This window comes from Geotrypetes seraphini, chromosome 1 (genome assembly GCF_902459505.1).
Source record: "Geotrypetes seraphini chromosome 1, aGeoSer1.1, whole genome shotgun sequence".
NCBI classification, from domain to species: Eukaryota; Metazoa; Chordata; class Amphibia; order Gymnophiona; family Dermophiidae; genus Geotrypetes; species Geotrypetes seraphini.
This window is the reverse complement of record NC_047084.1, coordinates 342,812,909-342,836,449: the sequence shown is the minus strand read 5'-3', so window position 1 is coordinate 342,836,449 and position 23,541 is coordinate 342,812,909. Positions and strand designations below refer to the sequence as shown.

The following is a 23,541-nucleotide window of genomic DNA, read 5'->3' as shown; positions in this document are numbered from 1 at the left end:
TTGAAAGATAAGTAACTGTTACCTTTACAAACCATTTATTAGTGACTGTGTCTAAAGCATAGCTGGGCATTAAATTAAGCTAGTGTCTTAATACACTATTTGAAGACTTAAAAGATCTCATAACGCTGTGCAAGGAGGTTTTTTTTATAAGCCAGTGAGGTGTTTACCCTTTCTAGTCTTTCAGCAAGATTCATTCTGGCTGAAGACGGGGATCTGAGGCTTTTTCCTCCTTGTTGTAGGATAGTCTATGGTACACAACTACTTTTGGGTTTTAAGTTTTCAAGAGAATAGAGTTGGTATTTTTTGTGTGTATTGAATAGAACCTTCTCTCCTGCATTTTTTTGATAGAATGGTCTCTGTGCCCCAAGGTGTTCACATCCATAGTTCTGCGGTGAGAGTGTTCATGGAGGAATCTGATGGCCCTAGATGTAAACACAAAGGTGGATCATTTTTACGGCCGAAGATATGAGCCTGGAAGCAGGGCTCTCCTTGCGCATGGTTCCATCCTTCTTACTGAAAGTAGTCTTGGCCTTCCATGTTAATCAGGAAGTCCGTTTGCTTGCTTTTCACACTATGGGGTTTAAAATAAAGAATAACGTGTTGCTTTTGCTGGATTGTAAACGAGTGCTTCTCCAGTACCTTGAAGCTACCAATGAATTTTGCATATCGGATCACCTTTTTGTTTTGACCAGTCATGCCAAGAAAGGGAAGTTGGTGTCTAAAGCCTCAATTTCCAGAAGGATTAAAAGCCATTTCTTCCATGTATATGGGCTGCAGTAATCAGCCGCTGATTGCTTTGAAAGTGCACTCCACTAGAGGAGTCATTACCTCATGGGTGGAGACTTGGGCGATTTTGCTTGAGAAAATCTGTAGAGCAGCTACTTGGTCTAACTCTCATACCTTTACCAGGTTCTATAGGATGAATATAGCAGCCAAGAAAGATGCCACTTTGGGGCTTCTGTTTTGAAGGTAGGGTCAGCAAGCCCACTCTAGACTGGAGACTGCTTTGATACATCCCTAGCGTTCAGGACCACTTGACACATTGAACTAGAAAGAAAGATTGTAGATGTGTCTAATGGTCCTGAAGCCCTGGTCTGTCAGTGGGCTTCGACTGCTTTCTGTCTTAAGATCAGTCTGAATTTGGAGAATTCTCTGTATCTTGATTGAACTAAGAGGATAATACGATATAAAGGAGAACGCTAAAGAAATTAAAGTCTGGTTTAAGTCTCTGCTTGATAGCTGGATATGCAAGTAGATACGAGCTCTATATAAGATTAGTGCTGGTTTCTCCATTTCTCATCATTACACTGCTACTTGATTGCTTTTGCACAAACTGAAGGGACAGGAGCATCTCCCTGGGAAGGAGGCAGAGTTCAAAAGATGATTGACAGCATTCTGCAAGCAACTTGTGGGTTCAGATGCAAAACCCTAGCGTTCAGGACAACTAGACCCATCTACAAGAAAGATCATCATCAAGGTAAAAACCTAATCTTTCTTTCAAAATGCCACTGCTAGTGTTTTGGCCTTGGAGACAGATTGTCAACTGCTCTTCCTGACTATACCAAGATATTTGTTAAAGATGTTTGTATTTTGTCAGCTTATTTCTGCCATATATTAGCTTTTCACCTCTGAATAGCTATCATCATTTCAGCTGGCACTAGTGCAAATGTGTTAGGCATTTTCTTGATCTTTTTCAGTCTAATAAACATGAATATAAAAAATAACTACTTTTGAATAAAATGAAATCTTTGAAACTGAACTTAACCTATTAAACTGCAACACTGAGGAAAGGGCAAAGCTGCAGAGTGACTAAATTTAAGCCCTGAGAATAATACAGTCCATACAAATCAGTATTGAGTTAAAAGGTATGAAGACTTTGTAATCTTGTCCTTAATTTTCGAATATTCCCTGAATTGTTCTTTCACATTGTGGAAGTGTAGCCATTTTGTGTGTGTGTATGTAGGTCAGTGAAACAAGCACCTACTTTAATGCATTTTGAATTGCATTTTTTAGATTGTGGAATATGAAAATATGCAAGATTGTTAATAAGGCACCATAGATAAAAAAAGATGGGGGAGAGGAGAGAAAGTCAAATGGCTTGTGCTAAAGCTACAGCATATTCAGGCCTTTTTTCTTTCAATGTATTGCATATTTCCTTTTGGTTGAACATAAACGCTGTTGCCGCTCTTGCTCCATCCTCCTCACTGTTGCAGGTTTATAATGTTTGATGGAAACCCCTGGGTGCATTTCCTACTTGCCTTTATACATGTTGTTTATGGCAGACTGTCCCTGGGGAGCAGCTCTAGAACTGGAGACCCTCGACACTATATGCTGGGCTTCAGTGGAAAGAGAGGTCTGCTTAATTTTGTCCCAGGTGAAGGAGTCCAACGGTTCCTAGCCTGGACTACTGGAAGGTCTCACATCTTCTGTCATATTAGTTGAGATGGTATGCAGTAAAAATTGTCCAGTGAGTGTTTAAATTTAAGAGCTCTTGAAAGAGATCTGTTTTTATGATGATACTGTTAGGAAACAAAAAGAGAGAATTACAAAAAAGATAAAAACTAAAAGTGCAAATGTTATAATGCAGCTTTAAAAAATTTTCCATTAAATAAAGTAGAATCAGTAGTCACATGCTAGAAATTGCTGATCATGTGCTGTATTTCTAAATTTTTGTCCTGGATCATTTGATTACTCAACTAGCATTTTGTTTTGGTTGCATTATTTTAATTTTTTTTTTTTTTTGGGGGGGGAGAGGGGCAATGATGGGAGGGAGCCATGCCTTCATTTTCATGAAACCAATGTCTCATGTTTGTCAAAGTAGTACTGGTCATTGCACATGGGGAAAATTCATAAAATTGCTTTCTGGGTCAGTAAAGCCAGAGAGCATCATGAAGATGCTTTGTGTATGACTTAATTAAAACTTTATTAAAAATGGGGCACTGAGGAAATTACTGACCTCATAGTGGCCCTTTTTTATCACAGCTTGAACACCAAATTTGAGAGAATCTCAGATGCTATTGACTATTTTCTAAACATAATTAAATAGGATCCACTTATTTTTAGAGAGAGAATTAAAGGTGGTTCTTTTCTTGAGGCAATTACATTTTCCTGCAGGTAGAAAGCACTGGTGCTTTAAAGAGTCGTAGCCTATGTTTTTGTATAAATCATAGGAAATTAAAGTAAGATGAAAAGAGGATCTTTTATTGCTTTGTTTCAAATCTTTTTAACAATTAATTTCTCAAACTATATATAATTTTCTTCTTTAGCACTCTGGAGGGTATCTAGGAGAAACACTTTTTTGTTGTACAAGGGGTTCCTGAAAAGTTCTCAGCCCAGCCAACAAAGCTGGCTATACACATAGGGCTCCTTTTACTAAGGTGCGCTGGCGTTTGTAGCGCACGCAGCATTTTAGTGCGCGCTAAACATGCGCTATGCTTCTAGAATTAATGCCAGCTCAAGACTGGCGTTAAGGTCTAGCGCGCGCTATTCCGCGCGTTAAGGCCCTAACGCACCTTTGTAATAGGAGCCCTTAGTCCAGTGTTTTTCTACTTTTTTTGTTCTGTATTTTTCTGATAGAATGAAAAAAGTGGAAAATCACTGGCCTAAGTATATAACCCTCAGTGGAGACTGCCCGAACTTTGTTGGTTGAGCTGAGAATGTTTCAGCGGCCCCTTGTAGGTTGTGTATTTTTTTAAAAATGTATTTTTATCATTTAAAATCAAGAGCAACAAAACTCCAAATGTAGGGCTTGGCAAGCATCTCTCCAAATGGACTAGTTTGCACAAACTTCATCCTCCTTGAAAATTGCAAAACCCCAACCTTGACAAACATAGAAATTAACTCAATCTCTTACCCCATCCATCCCACGCTAAAACTACTCGGAGTGCTGATAGATAGAGGTTGCACCATGCAACCACAAATCAACAAAATTATAAAAACATCATTCGCCACTATGAGAAACCTTACACAAGTCAGAAAATTCTTCAACAGAAAACAATTCCAACTGGTGGTTCAATCTCTAATCCTAGGCTTAATAGACTACTGCAACATTTTATATCTCCCCTGCCCAACAACAAAGATAAAACAACTCCAAATAATACAAAACACAGCCCTAAGACTTATCTACTCTCTAAAAAAGTACAACCACATCACAGAGGCCTACCACGACTCACATTGGCTCCCAATACAAGCCAGAATACACTTCAAATTCCTTTGCCTACTTTTCAAAGCCATAAACAGAAACAGCCCTTCCTACTGGAACAATCGACTAACTCATTCCATCTCATTCAGACACAGGAGAACCCACACAATCTTCGCACACCCGCCAACCAAAAAGGTCAAACGAAAAAAAATATATGACAACCTTCTGGCCACCAGAGCAGCAAAACTAGACCAACAACTCACCAATCTGCTGACTTCAACCACAGACTACAAAACTTTCAAAAAAGAAACAAAAACCTTACTTTTCAAAAAACACATAAAACCAATATAACTCTACCAACAAAGTTTCAAACACCACCGACTTTACCAATCTTCTCCTTAGCAAATTAGAAAATGTTCCTATATAAACTTATGTATTAAGATCATAACAATTCGTATGTAATCCACCTTGAACCGCAAGGTAAAGGTGGAATAGAAGTCACTAATGTAATGTAGTGTAATAAATCTTTCATGGCCATTGAATATTTGTTCCTTTTGGACTTCATGTTCACAAAATGAAAGGAAGCATTTTAGCCATCAGGAATATCTATGCTTGGTAGTCATCATAGTTATTGGACACTATGATTTTTTTTCGCTGAATGGCCTCTTATTTCATCAGAAGCATCATATAGATGGTTGACAAAAGTGCACATGAAAATGGAGCAGATGTCATACCATTGAACGATTTGTAAAACAGAAAATGGACAAAATCTGTGATACATTCCAGGATGCTTAGAGAGCTTGAAGAGTGTTTGATGGGTCCTCTAAATCAGTGTTTTTCAACCTTTTTTGGGCAAAGGCACACTTGTTTCATGAAAAAAATCACGAGGCACACCACCATTAGAAAATGTTAAAAAATTTAACTCTCTGCCTATATTGACTATATATAAAGTAATTCTCTTGAATAGGAATCAAATAAACACAAAGAAAGTATTTTATAATTACTTTATTACGAAATAAAAATTATAAAATACTTTATTCAGTGCGAAACCTGGGCCTGTTTGGCTGAACACAAAGCTGATATTCTGGCTGGAATCGAAGAAAGACACACACGTAGCTCTTCGTCAACAGCTCTCAGTCTCTCTCTGTATTTGGTTTTTATAGCATACAAAAATAGACAAATATACCCTCCATCCTTTTTATTAAACCACAATAGCAGTTTTTAGCGCAGGGAGCTGCGCTGAATGTCCAGCGCTGCTCTTGACGCTCATAGGCTCCCTGCGCTAAAAACCACTATTGCGGTTTAGTAAAAGGTGACCATATTGTAAAATATAGACAGCAGATATAAATTCAGAACTGTGCATAGTAAGTGAAGGGAAGTTTTCATCTCTGGGAATTTACCCAGTTAACTATTAAGTTATTTGGGCAAATTCCTTTGAAAACTATGGTAATACTGCCTCCACTTTGCTAAATTTAAAATGAAATAATTTTTCCTACCTTGTCTGGTGATTTCTGGTTGCACTTTCTTCTTCTGACTGTGCATCCAATCTTTCTTCCCTTCTATCAGCCTGTATGCTTTCTCTCCTCCACACCTCATTCCCTCCCCCAACTTTTTCTTCCTCTCTCCCTGACCTTTTTTTCTGTTTCTCTTCTTTCCTTCTGTTTCCCTGCCTGCCCCCTTTCTTTCTTTCTCCCTGCCGTTCCCCAAGCCACTGCCACTGCCGCTGCCATCGGGGAACAGGACCCACCAATGGATAACAGGCCCCAAAGCCGACGCCGACGCATGCTCTCCCTGATGTCAATTCTGCAATCGGAGAGGAAGTTCCGCCCAGCCAGGCAGCGATTGGCTGGCCCGAACTTCCTCTCCGACTGCAGAAATGACGTCGGGGAGAAGAAGACTGATCGGCCCGATAGATTAGATCGCCAAGACAAAGTGAGTCCTGGGTGATCGACTCACTTTGCCTTGGCGAGCTACTGGCGCCCCTGCCAGCTCCGGGCCCGGCGGCCCTGCGGCACACCAGGCAACATCTCGCGGCACACTAGTGTGCCGCGGAACAGCGGTTGAAAAACACTGCTCTAAATGATGATCTAATAGATCCTTGGCAGGGAAGATTCTACAGGGAGCTTCCTACAGTGGGTTGCAAGATCTAAAATACAATAGTTTTACTTTGGTCACAAAGTCAAAAAAACCCACTTAAACTGAAGGAATGCACTTGATTTGGTTTCCTTGGAATTCCACAAGCCTTTGATACTCATAGGCGGCTCAGCCTGAGGTTAGGTTCCAAAATTGATTATGCTCTTTTCCTCCAAGAACTTGTCTAAACCTTTTTTAAACCCAGCTATGCTAACTGCTGTTACAGCATCCTCTGGCAACAACTTGTTCAGTGAAAAAATATTTTCTTCTATTTTGTTTTAAAGGTATTTCCATATAACTTCATTGAATATCCCTAGTCGTTATAATATTTGAAAAAGTGAAAAATCGATTCACTTTTACCTGTTCTAATTCCACTATATCTTTTTTGAGATACAGCGACTAGAATTGAATGCAATATTCATTGTGGGGTTGCACCATAGAGTAATACAGAGACTTTTTTGTCTTATTTACCATCTTTTAACTAATAATTCCTAGCATTCTGTTTGCTTTTTTGGCTGCTGCCACACGCTGGGTGGAAGATTTCACCTTATTGTTTACAGTGACACCTACATCTTTTTCTTGGGTGCTGACTCCTAAGGTAGGTAGACTAGTATCTGGTAACTATGATTTGAATTATTCTTCCCAATGTTCATCACTTTTGCATTTCTCTACATTAAAGTTAGTCTGCCATTTGGGTGCCCAGTTTTCCAATTTCCTAAGGTCTTCATGCAGTTTTCACAGTCTACATGTGTTTAACCACTTTGATTAGTTTAGTGTCCTCTGCAAATTTAATCACCTTACACGTTGTCCTGATTTCCAGATCATTAGTAAATATGTTAAATAGCACCATTCCCAGTACAAATCCCTGTAACACTCCATTATTCACCCTCGTCCATTGAGAAAAAAGGCTGTCAAACCCTCTGTTTTCTCTCTAATAACCAGTTCCTTTTCCAAACAGGTCATTGCCTCCTGTATCATGACTTTGTAGTTTTCTCAGGAGTCTCTAGGGAACTTTATCAAAAGCTTTCTGGAAATCTAGATATACTACATCAACTGGCTCATCTTTTATCCACATTTTTATTCATGCCTTCAAAGAAATTAAGTAAATTGGTGAGGCAAGACCTCCAATGGCTGAACCCATTCTGACTGTCACATTAATCCATGTGTTCTGGACTTTTATTCTTTATTTCTCCCGGCACTGAAGTCAGGTTTAATGGCCCTTTAATTTCTCTGATCACCTGTAGAACCCTTTTTAAAAATCAGTGTTACATTGGCTACTCTCCAATCTTCAGGTACTACAGACGATTTTAACGATGGGTTACAAATCATTAACGGCAAACCAGCAATTTCATGTTTGAGTTCTTTCAGTACCCTAAGGTCCAGGTAATTTATTACTCTTACTTGTCAATTTGACTCTGTACATCTTCCAGGTTCACAGAGATTTTTTTCTGTTCCTCCCTATTGTCACCCTTGAAAATAATTTCTGGTAGAAGTAGGGAATTACAGGCTGGTAAGTCTAACTTCTGTGGTAAGCAAATTAATGGAAACGTTTTTAAAACAGAGAATGGTCAAGTTTCTGGAATCCTGTGGATTACAGGACTGGAGGCAACATGGATTCACTAGAGGTAGGTCTTGTCAGACAAATCTAATCAAATTCTTTAACTGGGTGATAAGAGAATTGGATAGAGGATATGTGCTAGATGTGGTATATTTTTAGATTTTAGCAAAGCTTTTGACAGTGTTCCACACAGATGTTTAATAAATAAACTGAGTGCCCTTGGGATGGGTCCTAAAGTGACGAGCTGGGTCAGGAACTGGTTGAGTAGAAGGCGACAGAGTAGTGATCAATGGAGATCGCTCTAAGGAAAGGGATGTTACCAGTGGTGTGCCTCAAGGTTCTGTTCTTGGGCCTGTTCTTTTTAATATTTTTATAAATGATATTGCTGAAGGGTTGTCGGGTAAGATTTGCCTCTTCGCGGATGATACCAAAATCTACAATAGAGTAGATACGCCAGATGGTGTGAATAATATGAAGAAAGACCTGGTGAAGCTTGAAGAATGGTCTGAAATTTGGCAGCTAAAATTTAATGCTAAGAAATGCAAGATCATGCATTTGGGCTGCAAAAACCAAAGGAACGGTACAGTTTAGGGGGTGAAGAACTTATATGCACGACGGAAGAGCCAGACTTGGGTGTGATTTTTATGTGATGATCTTAAGGTGGCCAAACAGGTTGAAAAGGTGACGATGCAAGCTAGAAGGATGCTAGGTTGCATAGGGAGAGGTATGATCAGTAGGAAAATGGAGGTATTGATGCCTCTGTATAAGACTCTGGTGAGACCTCATTTAGAATATTGTGTACAATTCTGGAGGCCGCACCTTCAAAAAGATATAGAAAGGATGGAGTCGGTCCAGAGGAAGGCTACTAAAATGGTGTGTGGTCTTCGTGATAAGGTGTATGGGGACACACTTAAAGATCTCAATCTGTATACTTTGGAGGAAAGGCAGGAGAGGAGAGATATGATAGAGATGTTTAAATACCTACGTGGCGTAAATGCGCATGAATTGAGACTCTTTCAATTGAAAGGAAGCTCTGGAATGAGAGTGCATAGGATGAAGTTAAGAGGTGATAGGCTCCGGAGTAATCTAACGAAATACATTTTTACAGAAAGGGTGGTAGATGTGTGGAACAGTCTCCCGGAAGAAGTGGTGGAGACAGAAACTGTGTCTGAATTCAAGAAGGCGGGATCTCTGAGAGAGAGAAAGGGATAATGGTTACTGTGGATGGACAGGCTAGATGAGCTATTTGGCCTTTATCTGCCGTCATGTTTTCTATGTTTCTATCTTCTTGCTTAAAGACTAAAGCAAAGACTTCATTCCTTCCTCAGTACCTTTTTTGTTTCTTGAAGATCTAGTGGTACCAAAGATTCCCTTACAAGCTTTTCTGCTTCTGATGTACCCGAAAAAAATTGTTATTCTGAGTTTTTGCCTCTGTGGCAAGTTTCTCTTCATATTCTTTTATTAGTCTTCTTTATCAATGCTTTACATCTAACTTGCTAGTACTTATGTTGCTTATTTTCTTAATTTGAATCTTTTTTTTTTCCATTTTTGAAGGTTGTTCTTTTGGCTCTAATAGTTGTTTTTTTTTTCTTTTCCCCTTTTAACCATGCTGGCTGTCGTCTTCTCTTCTTTCCACCTTTAATATGTGCAATACATCTGATCTGGGCTTCCAAAATGATATTTCTAAACAACATTAATGCTTGATTTAAAGTCTTAACCTTTGTAGCTTATCTCTTTTAGCTTCTTTGTAACCATCTTCCTCATTTTATCATATGTTGTTTGTGCCCTATACATAAAAGAGGGAATTGAGTCTACCAGAGAGAACACGCTGGAAACAAACAACAAGGTAGAGTCTCTATGGGCCAAAATACTGGAAACAAATGGAACGGATATGAAGATCGGCATCTACTACCGACCTCCAGGGCAGTCCGAAGAGACTGATAGAGAAATGACAGACGAGATTAAACACGAATGCAAGGGAGGCAAAACAGTTATCATGAGCAACTTCAATTATCCAGGGATAGATTGGAATCCAGGCAACTCCAGCTGCAGTAGGGAGACCAAGTTCCTGGATGTTGTAGGGGGGAAAGAATAAGAACCCCCAGAGAAAGCATAGGATATAAAGAACCCCAGCATCCCAAAAAAGTAGATTTCAAAAGAATAAAATTAAAATTAACAAAAATACATAAATTACAATCAAAATAGAAAAATGAAAATAAAGTGATAAAGAAAAATTAAACAAGAATCAAATCAAACAAAAACCAATCCTGTAGAAGGCTAACATAAAAGCAGTCATGATATTAGCAGCTCATCAAGAGGATGTTTCTGAAGCCTGTGTATTGTCAAGAAGTAAATGCAGCTTCTCTTTTGTATTACATAAACAAATATTTATTTCTATTTATTTATTTAATTCATTTTCTATCCCATTCTCCTCAAAGAGATCAGAATTGGTTACAGGTTAGCATACAATGTGCATAACATACAGTCAGACAGGTCACAATTTGTCATCCTTATGAAACATCGTGTTCATCCTAACTTTAAACTGGGGATGTCAAAAAGCCCTCCTTGAGGGCCGCAATCCAGTCGGGTTTTCAGGATTTCTGAAGTGAATATGCATGAGATCTATTAGCGTACAATGAAAGCAGTGCATGTAAATAGATCTCATGCATATTCATTGGGGAAATCCTGAAAACCCGACTGGATTGAGGCCCTCGAGGAGGCACTTTGACACCCCTTCTTAAAACAGAGGATCTAGTGCCATATACATTATGTATACATGTCTTTTTTTCCCCATATGGCATTAGCAAGGGGATTTAGGGGGAGAAGTAAGTTTTGTTGTGGTTTTTTGTTGTTGTTTTTTTTAATCATTTTTTTCTAAAGTTTACCAACCCTTCAGGGGATCAATAGTCTTAGTTTCATTGCAGGGGCACCAAGAGAAGGCCATCTGGATGCACCAGTTCTTGTCTAATTTTATGCAGTGAGTTGTCTTATTGGTTCAAAAGTTAAGAAATACAACATGGTATATCAGCAAATTCTGTTAACTTAATTGGCCCTAAAAGTTTAGAGTTATGGTTTCCTTAAAGCAGGTATTGCTTTGTCATTAGCTGGCTAAAATCATTTTGTCCTAAGTGTACATTTTTCATGTTGAATGTTTTAGTCCATTTGTAAAATTTGTACAAGCCACACTTAAGGGAGTACATTTTATAACAACCTACATAGTATATTTTGGAGGAGTTTCTCCCAAACTATTGCCTCAAAGTTTGCCCCAAAGTATTATGCAGATTTTCAAAGTAAACTTTGCTAAGTTAGGGGTCCTTTTACTAAGGTGAGCTGACCAATTTAGCGCACGCTAAATGCTAAAGCACCCATTATATTCTATGGGCGCCTTGACATTTATCCCCTCTTTTACGAAACTGTGCTAGCGGTTTTTAGCGCAGAGAGCCGCCCTGAATGGCCCGTGCTGCTCCTGAAGCTCATAGCAACTCAATGAGTGTCGGGAGCAGTGCAGGCCATTCAGCGTGGCTCTCTGAGCTAAAAACGTTAGCGCGATTTCGTAGAAAAGAGGGGGTTAGTGTATGCTAAGTTGGTTAGTACGCCTTAGTAAAAGGACCCCTTGGCTTTGAAAAGTACTACACACACTTTATAACTGTTAAAATATGTGTGTAATTTTGAAGAAATTTACCCACAATTTTAAAAAGTCAAAAAGGTGCACGTAAATATATCTTTTCCCATCACCAGGAACACCTATAAAAAATGTGGGAGAAAAAAAAATGTATATTACAAGCGCAGTTTTTTATAAGACAAACATTTCTGTGTATAAAATGTTGCTTTTACCTGCAGAAATGCCTTTTAAAATTGCCATGTTAGATGTCCTGATTAAAAAAAAAAATACCATTTAACATGTTAATCTAATTTGTACCTAAGAAAAAAGTATGCAGATTCACTTCTGAAAATATACCCACACATTTACACCTGTTATGTTGTATACACCAAAATTTAAAGAAACTGTGTACATACTTAAAAAAAAATTTAAAAGTACATGCATGAGTCCAAACCCTGCTCTGGCTCTGCTTCAGGAACAGTCTCCTAGCCACATAAGAAAGTATGCGCTAAATAGCAGTGCTATGCTTAGAACTGGCTTTGATAATTATCCCCTTCAAGGGCAATTACCTACCCCTATATCAGAGTAAAAGTATGTAAACAACACTGAGAGGGGACTTCATCAAGGGTGCTAACCACGCCCATTATATTTCTAAGGGCATGTTTAGCATTTAACGAAAACTAGTGCAATAATATCCGTTGATAATTCTCCCTTGATTTTGTTTGGTATTTCATGGAGGCGTTCCTGATGCAGGTTTAGGTCAAGGGAGCAACAATGTACTGAGTTTTGCCAGTAAAGGTGCTTACAATAAGCATTGTAGAGAGGAATGCTGTTTGGAAAATTAACATAAAAAAGAAATTGAAAAGAGGAGTCAAAGTGGTAAGAAGCCCCAAAATATTTATTAACAGAAACAAGTCTATATGTCCGTACACTTCCCCCTCTCCATTCGCGGTTTCGGTAATCACAATTTCACATATTCGCGATTTTTGGGGGAGGGGGAAAAAAAGAAAAAAAAAAACCATCGTTAAGTCTTCCCCCCCGGCATCCCGGCCTTACCTGGTGGTCTAGCGGGCTTTCGGGGCAGGAGCGATCTTCCTACGCTCCTGCCCCGTGCAGATCACCATTAGGAAATAGCTGTAGGGAGTTCCCATCGTAGTCTCGAGAGACTACAGAAACTCACAGCAGTCATTTCCTAATGGCGATCTGCACGGGGCAGGAGCGTAGGAAGATTGCTCCTGCCCCGAAAGCCCGCTAGACCACCAGGTAAGGCCGGGAAGGCGGGAGGGAGGCGGGGGTGGGTCAGAGCCGGATATTCGCGGTTTTTCGCCATTCGTGGTCTGGCTCTGCCCCATCCCCCGCGAATCCGGAAGGAGAAGTGTACTGTGTGTCAATGATCTGACATGGCCATATTTCAACTAAAATATCCTGTGTCAGAGGTCCATAGTTACCTATGTATTTTAATATAAACCGAGATTTTTGGGTAAAAAAAAAATGGCCCAAAATGGGGAGGGGTCTTGGTTTATATTCAAATCTATGCGCGATTACTTGTGTAATCAGTTTTAAAAATATTAAATTTTAAACATATCTGGCCCAAGATGTGTGAGGGAAGCAGGTGATTCCTCCTGATAGTGTCCACAGCAGTCATCCGTGCTGTTTGCCGGTGGCCGGGAGGGGGGGTGAGGTGTCAGCGGCACATATTTATTGACATCAGCCTTGCCTTCGGTTCCAGTCCTGCTAAACTGGCTGCCAATAAAAAAATAATAATAATAGAGGATAGTTGTGATAAATGCTGAAGTTAGATCAATGAGGATTGCAGTCCGGATAGGTTAAGCTATCTAATGGGCAGTCTGACTCTGAAGATCCTTTACTTCTAATGTAGCCCTAGTATTATAAAGGCTATGCAAGCAGGAGTGATTTATGACCAGAAATTGTAGCTGTGACAGTATTACTGCGCTGACTTGCCAATAATGAAGACAGAAGCCATGGGGCTTTCCCTCTTGCCTACATCGCTATAGGCTCTGCTGGTCTCGATCTTGCCCCCTCCCACAAACTTACTTACTGTTTTTGAGGGGCGGGATCGAGACTGGCAGAGCCTATAGTGATGTAGGCAAGAGCGAAGGCCCCATGGCTTCTGTCTTCATCATTATTACCATCCAGTTTAACGGGACTGGAATTGAAGGCAGGGCTAATGGCAGCTGAGTGCTGGAAGAGGCAAAGGATGATGGGGAGAGATCTTAGATGGAGATGGAGAGATAGAGTTGAGGTGTTGAAAGAAAGAGGGGAGAGGATATGCTGGATGGAGGGGGCAAGAGAGGAGATACTGGTTAGAAGAGTGAAAAGGGGTGAGAAGACAGAAAGAAGATGCTGGAAAGAGGAAGAGGGGAGAGTTGGCAAAAAAAAACCCCTGGAGAATAATAGGATGAAGGAGATGGAAAACTGTAAGTAGAAGTAGATAGAAATGCAGAAAAATAAATGGAGGAAAACGGAAAAGAAAAAGTTAGTCAGAGATGTATGTAGGAGAGGAAGTAAAGAAGACAGGAAGGAGAGAAGTGGTAGATAGACTGAAGACCCTGGAAAGAAAATTAAGAAAAGACAGAAGAAAGCAGAAACTGAAAACTGGGATAAACATGAATAAAATGGCCAGACAACAAAGGTGGAAAAAAAGAATTTTATTTTTAATTTCCTGAACAGAAAATGCAATTTCACAATAAATTTGAACTGATTTCTTTTTATTTTCTAAAGTATGGCGTACTGTTTCTGTGGTGTTATACTGTATATAGCATATGGCTTAAATTTTTGTCTGCATTTATTTAAGTTTGTGGTTGCTTGTAGTTGTGTTTTCCTATATAGAGGCCTTGTTGTGAATACATTAGCTTTGGGATATATGCATCACTGATCTTATGTTTAGTGACTTACGAGATAGCTGATAGGGAGGGTGGGTGAGCAGTCTTTGTATATTAGCTCACCAAAAAGGAAAAAGAATCCCTAGGTTTATATTCAAGTATATACTGTATATCATTATTGGACTCTTGGTGCAAATATTTTAGTAGAAACATGGTCTTGTTAACTATAAAAATGTTTTTTTTGTGTGTGATGGGTGTTCAGAATTTTAATATACAAATGCTTCAACTAATAGCCAATCTGTCGATCAAATCGGGAAAGATTCCGGAAGACTAGAAGGTAGCGAATGTTACGCCGATCTTCAAGAAAGGTTCGAGGGGAGATCCGGGAAACTATAGACCGGTGAGTCTGACCTCGGTACCGGGTAAGATGGTAAAGACGCTGATAAAGGGCTGCATCATTGATCACCTTGACGGACATGGACTGATGAGGACCAGTCAGCACGGTTTTAGCAAAGGCAGATCGTGTTTGACGAATTTGATGCACTTCTTTAAAGGAGTAAACAGGCAGGTAGACAAAGGCGACCCCATCGACATTGTATATCTGGATTTTCAGAAGGCGTTTGACAAGGTTCCACATGAATGAGTACTTCGGAAAACTGCGAGCCATGGAATTGAGGGTGAAATACTCATGTGGATTAAAAACTGGTTGGATCATAGGACACAGAGAGTGGGGGTAAATGGACAATACTCGGATTGGTGGAGCATCACTAGTGGGGTGCCGCAGGGTTCGGTGCTTGGACCCGTGCTCTTCAACATCTTTATAAACGATCTAGACATTGGCACGACGAGTGAGGTGATTAAATTTGCAGACGATACGAAGTTATTCAGAGTACTGAAGATGCAGGGGGATTGCGAAGATCTGCAATGTGACATAATCAGGCTCGAGGAATGGGCATCGACATGGCAGATGAGGTTCAAAATGGATAAGTGTAAAGTGATGCATGTAGGTAACAAAAATCTCATGCACGAATACAGGATGTCCGGGGCGGTACTTGGAGAGACCTCCCAGGAAATAGACTTGGGAGTTCTGATCGACAAGTTGATGAAGCCGTCCGCGCAATGTGCGGCGGCGGCGAAAAGGATGAACAAAATGCTAGGAATGATAAAGAAGGGAATCACGAACAGATCGGAGAAGGTTATCATGCCGTTGTACCGGGCTAAGGTGCGCCCTCACCTGGAGTACTGCGTCCAATACTGGTCGCCGTACATGAAGAAGGACACGGTACTACTCGAAAGGGTCCAGAGAAGAGCGACTATGATGGTTAAGGGGCTGGAGGAGCTGCCGTACAGTGAAAGATTAGAGAAACTGGGCCTCTTCTCCCTCGAACAGAGGAGATTGACAGGGGACATGATCGAAACATTCAATGTACTGAAGGGAATAGACTTGGTAGATAAGGACAGGTTGTTCACCCTCTCCAAGGTAGGGAGAACGAGAGGGCACTCTCTAAAATTGAAAGGGGATAGATTCCGTACAAACATAAGGAAGTTCTTTTTCACCCAGAGAATGGTAGAAAACTGGAACGCTCTTCCGGAGTCTGTAATAGGGGAGAACACCCTCCAGACAAAGTTAGACAAGTTCCTGCTGAACCGGAACATACGCAGATAGGGCTGGTCTCAGTTAGGGCACTGGTCTTTGATCTAGGGGCCGCCGCGTGAGCGGACTGCTGGGCACGATGGACCATCGGTCTGACCTAGCAGCGGCAATTCTTATGTTCAATGTTCTATAAATGCCATACAAATGAAACAATACTCAAAAACCAGTAATTTGTATAAATTTATATCCAACCCACTCCACTAAGTCGTGTGTTAAATACAGTAACTGGGTTGTTATAGCAATACAGAACAATAGATTTAATCGAAATACCTCAGCCCCACCACTCCACCGCAATAATAATTTCTAAAGCGGGAGATTTACGTGGTGCTTCATCACTGGTAAATCGTCTCTAGCGCCGTGGTTGCATTTAGATTTAATTTTTTAGCTTGTAATAGAATTTTTTTGAATATCAATAAATAAAGAGTTATAAAATGTATAAAGTTATATACTTAACGTCTATACACAGCTAGACCTGGGAGGGTCGGACTCCCAGGTCTAGCTGTGTATAGACGTTAAGTATATAACTTTATACATTTTATAACTCTTTATTTATTGATATTCAAAAAAATTCTATTACAAGCTAAAAAATTAAATCTAAATGCAACCACGGCGCTAGAGACGATTTACCAGTGATGAAGCACCACGTAAATCTCCCGCTTTAGAAATTATTATTGCGGTGGAGTGGTGGGGCTGAGGTATTTCGATTAAATCTATTGTTCTGTATTGCTATAACAACCCAGTTACTGTATTTAACACATACAAATGAAACAAGTCACATTATTTTATCTATTTAATATGGCTATATGGACTGGTTTCTGTTTAAATATATTTGATTTTTTTTTTCTACTTTTGGGGTGCTTTTATTAAGGAGCACTAACCGATTTAGCACGCTAAAATTGGTGTGCACTAAATCCTAAAACATCAATTATATTCCTATTGGCATCTTAGCATTTAGCATGCACTAATCTTTAGCGTGTGCTAAATCGGTTAACGCACCTTAATAAAAGGCCCCCTTTGTTTTTTTACTACTCTTTTCAGGCCCCTATCACTTCTTTTGTTTTTAAAAAAAGTGCTTACCTCCAAAAAACAGTTTCAGATCTCTACAGATACGTTTTCTGTTGGCATTTTTCATTTGGCACAGTTTTGAAAATTATTCCCATTTTGTTAGCTATAAAAAAAAAAAATTTCTTGTGTGGTATGATGGGCTTTCAGAATTTTAATATACAAAGGCAACAATCTATAAATACCATGTCTGCCATGTTTTGATTTTAACACTTGCTTAATTTACTCTTATTAAACAGAAGTTAGAATGTGTCTTTTCTAGAGCTAGTATAATTAGACAATTGATTCCTACTGCCAGACCATCAATATTCTATTATTTAATGTTCTGTGCTCCAAAAAGAACCTATGTCAAGTCTTAGAAGCACTGACTGAGTGTATAGCATGTGAACTGCATGGATAAGGGATGCAAGTCAAATGAAGACAACCCAAATGTTTTGATTTTGTCACTATTATTGAAGAGCCAACTGTGGTTAACTAAGTTGTGATGACATTAATATAGTGCTTCAGCATATGTGTGTAGGGGAGGGGAAGGTTTTTTTTTTTTTGTTGGGCTTTTTTTTTTAAAGCAAACCCCTCTTGATATATCGTCACCAGAAGCACCAGTGAGCATGTGCCGTTCCATTATTGACCATACTAGGGTTTGGTTCTAGAATACAGAATAAGATAATACAGACACCAGAATCTCATTGTGGTTCAGCAGTATTTTTTGACTAGCCAGTTTCTTCTGCTCTTTTTGTCTTCCAGCTCAGTTGAAGAGAGGCACCATGAGCTACCTGGGAATTTAGTGTTTGTGGTTTTTGTTTAAACACCCTGTACACACCACCTTCCCCACGCTTTGGAATGGCAGCCTTTAGACAGGACCTGCAGACTGAGAGCTCTTTCCGGAACCCAATATGTTTGTATCCTAAGTTTAATCACTAGGTTTCACTATTGATTAGTGCACAGAGGCCCGGCCTGTGCATGTTGCATTTGTAGACCAGGAAACGCAAGCCATGCATGGGAGGTTTTTTGCTCCTAGGTTGTACGCTGAGCGACACTGCGTGCTTCCTGTAGCAGAGCATGGTATAACTGAAACCAAAATGTGATTGAGCTTCCACTGTAAAGGATATAAAGTGACACTCAGGTGACACTCAGCAAGCCAGCTATGTTAAAACAACAATACCTGCTTTAAAGAATATGTCACAGTAATCTGCTGTCAGTTATTTTATAATTCATGTAATTTTACTTTTGCAACATGGCTCAATATATTTTCCCTAAATGAAAACGTGGTCCTCTTCAATTGAACTGTTGAAGAAATCATGGTTGTTGGGGTTTGTTTTTTTCAATTCTCAAAAGTTTAGCTTGCTTAAAACAATGACAAGCGTTGCTTCAATTAATTCCAGCTACCTGTTGATTGATTCACAGGAAAAACAAAAAGAATGTTGCTGGGTTTTTGAATATCTCTAGCCATAGTTTTTGCTTAACTTGATCCCACTATTTTGAGGTTATTTCACTAGCCTAGGCTTTATTGAGCCATGTTGTTGGCACGTTTCGTAGAATAAAATCTGCATGATGCCGTTAATTTGATATAAATGTATATTTTACATAAGATAGCATAATGATTTTACACAGTAATTTACACCTGCACTTTTTGAGATGTTCTGCCTTGGTTACTGGCCTTGATTTGAATTGCTTTGCCTTTTCTCATGCAATACTTTAGCAACCTCAATGAATTCTGGGACCACTGCCACAGTGGGCTTGTTGCGAGATGGGATTGAGCTAGTGGTGGCCAGTGTTGGGGACAGTCGAGCAATTCTGTGTCGCAAAGGGAAAGCTCAAAAATTGACCATAGATCATACTCCAGAAAGAAAAGACGAGAAGGAGAGGTATGTTCTGGTTTCAAGCCAGCTGCATTTGTAGATTTTCATTCATGTTTTTTCCACATTTGGGGTTGGTCTATATATGTTCTTCCTACTTGGATATGTTAAAAAGAAAGGCAGTAGCTGTTCCCCCCCAGCTCCCTCCCCTGCCTTTTGACTGTACATAGATGCTTTAAGAGGCAGTTATCAAAAGCATATCTGTGCAGGAGTAACCTGTTCAAAAATGTTTTTTATGTTATATAGGCCCGGATTCTCAAACTGGTGCTGATATCGGCGGCCACCTTAAAAGCAGCCACCGATCACATGTCTATCACACATTGGCGCTGGTTTCAGAATTGTGCCGATGCGAAAGATGGGCACCAGAAATGTAGGCCAGGGTTTTCCGGGCCTACATTTCTGGTGCCTATCTTCACGTGAATCATGCCTACGTAGGCGCTTTAGGCTGCCTAACTCCACTTCTGGTGTTAGCCATGCCTACTTTGTCATTTGACAGCCTAAAGCATCTATGTAGGTGCGATTCCGGTGCCAATTTTCTAGACACTGGTAGGCGTCTCAAATCTCATTTTTAACAGGAGTATGGACGCCTACCAGTGCCTAGAAAATTGGCGCCAGTTCGAGAATTCAGGCTTAGGGCTAGATTTTTTTTTTTTTTTAAATCTCTTTATTGAGCAAAAGGTGAACACAGTACAAAATAAGCACTCAGCAGCACCAAAGAAACAAAGTAAACAGCAGCAATCCATACAAACAAGAAAAACATAAGGAAGTGCAATACAAACACCATTCTAGGTATAACCAGTTGCTCACAAAATGTTTTTTCCCACATGAGCCCTCCATGCTCTCCCAAACCTCACCCCATCCCCGAGTGGATAGTGCTGAGAAAAAAAAAAGAGAGAGAGAAACAAGCTTACATCAAAAGGCACAAGATACGTAAGTAAGTGAGTGAGTGCATTACCCAAACCACAAGAGAAAGAACAGAAGATAAGAAAAAGAAAAAGAGAAACATCCCACCCCCCCTTGGAGTTAAGCAGGATACTCCTCGATCTATGAGGTAAGACTGTCCAATAATCTTCCCAAATCTCTTGAAAACGGTCCCAACTACGCGGCACCCTGCCCGACACCATCCTACGCTCCAGCAGGGCCATCTCAAAGAGGTACCTCTGCCATTGGGCCACGGATGGAACAGCAGGTTCCCTCCAACACACTAGAATTGCCCGCTTGGCCATCAAGAAAGCCTTCTGCACAAACAGACGGTGTCCCTCAGGCATGGCACCCATATCACCAACCACATAAAAAAGGGCGATCAGGGGAGAACATGCCGGGAAGGATGACAGGAAAAATCGAAGATAACACCACACCCGGGACCAAAACAGATGGATCCAAGGACAGGCCCAGAACATATGCCCCAACGTGGCTCCAGCACATCCACATTTAGGGCAGGCATCCTGGTCGGCAAAACCCACTCGAAAAGCTCGCAATGGGGAATTAAAAACTCTATGCAAAAACTTATATTCCTTTTCCCATACTCCAAGAAACTGTGGCAATGCAACCAAAGCCATGAGAAAGCACATCCGGCGCTATATTAAGCTGGAGGTCCAGGCTCCAGGCCTGAGCCAAATGACATGCCTGAGTATCAGGACAAAGAGACAAAAGAGCAGAAGTATAGTAGCTCAATCTAGGGACCACGGGGTCCCACAGAGCCAGACACATGCCCAATCGGTCAGAGATAGCTGCTGTCACCGCCGAGGCGTCCAGGCTAGAGATATAATGGCGAACCTGGGAGTACCCAAACATGTCCACTGAATCAAGGTTATACATAGACAGGAGTTCCGATGGAGTAAGCAGGCGCCCCTGTTCGTGCATAAGGTCACCCACCCGTTTAATGCCCCGAGTATGCCAAGCTATAAAAGTACTGGTCTCCATCCCCGGAACAAAATCCAAATTCCTGACAAAGGGGAGAAAAGGAGTCACACTAAAGTTCACTGAGAACTTCTTGCACAAGAGTTTCCAACCCCACCGCATATAAGCCCAAATAATATGATTCCGAAAGGCCAGACACAAGCGCGCTGAGGGAGCATGGAGAACATACAACCCCGCCAAGGGTCCCAGCAAATCTCGCTCCAGCAAGTAGTTCAGGGCTACGAAACTTTCAAGACACCAGTCTTGCAGGGCCCGCAAACCGCAAGCTAAGTTGTAAATCAGAAGGTCAAGCAGGCCAAACCACCTTTAGAGACAGGCAACATCAGCACATGTAAGGGAATATGGGGCCTTTGGCCACCCCACAAAAACACACGAAGCTCCTTATATAAGGTGTCTAAATCACGGCGCTTCAACCAGATAGGCAGGGTCTGTAAAAGATACAACCAACGGGGTACCAGCATCATATTATAAAGATAAATACGCCCCGACAACGAAATAGGGAGAGCACCCCATAAACGAAGAAGCTCGACAGTTTTCTGAAGTAAGGGCCCGACATTAAACTCATACAACTTGCTCAAAGACGAAGGGACATGGACCCCTAAATATTTGACCTGGAGAGGCGTCTCCTTCTAGGGGAAAGTGGGCCACACAGCAGCAACATCAAGATGTAGAGCCATAGCCTCCGATTTAGAAACATTAAGTTTCAAACCAGAGAGCTCTCCAAAACTATGGAACTGATCCAATAAAGGAATCAGGGCCCTCTCCGGCCGAGTAAGTATCACCATAATATCATCTGCAAAGGCCATGCAACGGATTGACGAGCCCCCCCACCTCCACCCCCGACAAGTCTGGATGCTGCCGAAGCCGAATCAATAAAGGTTCTAAAACAATATATATAAAAGCAGAGAAAGCGGACAGCCCTGCCTGGTCCCCCACCCCAACAGAAACATCGAAGAAGGACAACCATTGACCAATACCGCAGCAGCTGGGTTAGAATACAGTGAGCAAACGGCTTGCATGAAGAACCCCGATATCCCATAACGAGTTAATAAGGGAAAGAGGAATGCCCACTCGACCCGATCAAATGCCTTCTCCGAGTCAAAACCGATGACCAGAGAAGGGATTCGATGAGAGTCACAATGTGCCATAGCCAACAGCAATTTTTGAACATTATGACCCGCCTGCCTACCATGCACAAAACCAACTTGATCCTCCTGCACTAAGTCTGGCAGATAAGGAGCCAAGCGGTCAGCCAATAATTTTGCTAATATTTTTAAATCAACATTAATGAGGGAAATAGGATGGTACGATTCTACCAGGCTAAGATCTTTGCCTGGTTTAGGCAGTACAGTAATGAGAGCCTGATTGGCCACTGCAGAAAAGTGACCCTGTGCTATGGCCTGGCAATAGTAGCGGCAGAGGGGTCAGCAATATAGCTTCTAAGAAGCCGGAAAAATTCTCCACTAAACCCATCAGAGCCCGGTGATTTGCCAAGTGGAAGCCTCCTAACAACTCGTTGAACCTCCTCCCTGGAGATAGGAAGGTTCAAAACATCAACATCAGCAGCTGACAAGGTGGGCAACCCCAAAGAGTCAAGAAAATCCTCAATTAACCGTTCCTTATTCACCACCTCCGCCGTGTAGAGTTTGTGATAGTATTGCACAAAAAGAGACTCAAGCTGCGACTGTTGGGTTACAAGCTGTCCATTTGCCGTGCGCAGAGAAGAAATCAAGGATGGACCCCTCCAACCCTTGGTCAAATTGGCTAGCAATCTGCCAAGCCTATTACCAAACCGATGGAACTTGTACTTATAATAAAACAAAGAGCACCGTGCACGTTCATGCAAAAGGGTGTTATAAGCCGTCTGGGCGGTATAGAAATCATGCTGGTGCTGCTGCGTGGGGGAACGGAGGAACAAACCATGACTGAGCTTCACCCTCTTCTCCAACTCCAGGATCTTGCGCGCTAAAATCTTGCGCTTCCGAGAGCTATACTCTATAATGGCCCCCCCAGGGCTAGATTTTTATAAACAGCTTCTAAATCGATAGGTGCCTATGAAAACAGCACTTACTCCATATCATTCAAAGTTGGGCACCGTTTATAGAATTGCAGCTAGTGGCACCTATATTAAGTTAGGTGCTGGTAAGTGTCTGCAACTTAAGTGCTGGTAAATTAGGCCAGAGTTTTCTTGGCCTAAAATACTGGCGCCTAACTCATTCCATGCACAAACGCCACACCTTAACCATGTCCATTTTTTTGGTAGGTGCCAGTGGACGCCTCAATGTAGATGCCTACATGGCACCTACCGAGTTAGATATTTAGTCCAAATTTTAAATTTTTTAATTGGTTTTCAATGACGCTTTCAATAATCTGTGCCAATTAACCAATTAAAAAAATTAAGTTAGATGCCTAACTTGGTAGGCACCATTTATAGAATCAGGTCCATAGTGCTACTACTTGTATAAGTTTTGTGTGCATATAGGCGAAGCATTTCTTGGGCTGAGTTGACACTTATGTATATAAGTTCACACAGGAAAACCCCCCACACAAATAGCAGGTGCACATTTGTGCATATACTTTTCTAAGTCAATTTTCAAAGAAAAAACTTTTTTTGCTTTTGAAAATTGCTCTAAATATACAGATTAAACCGAAGTGTACATTTACCTTTACATTACTGCTTTTCAGCATCTACCTACTTAAAAAGACCAAATCTGCAAATAATTTGGGGACAGATGCTTAGACGTCACAAAGTAAAAACAGCAGCATAAAGAAA

The 23,541-nt window shown here is 40.8% G+C and overlaps 1 protein-coding gene across 5 annotated transcripts in view; it reads left to right on the top strand.

Annotated features, from left to right (window-relative positions):
• The window catches only part of LOC117368188 (protein phosphatase 1K, mitochondrial-like), a 76,012-nt gene that overhangs the window by 32,261 nt on the left and 20,210 nt on the right, over positions 1–23,541 (top strand). For all 5 annotated transcript variants that reach the window (XM_033961577.1, XM_033961596.1, XM_033961586.1 and 2 more), the window contains one exon: positions 18,692–18,857. In XM_033961577.1, the coding sequence (XP_033817468.1) occupies positions 18,692–18,857 (166 nt within the window). The remainder of the gene's footprint in view (positions 1–18,691; positions 18,858–23,541) is intronic.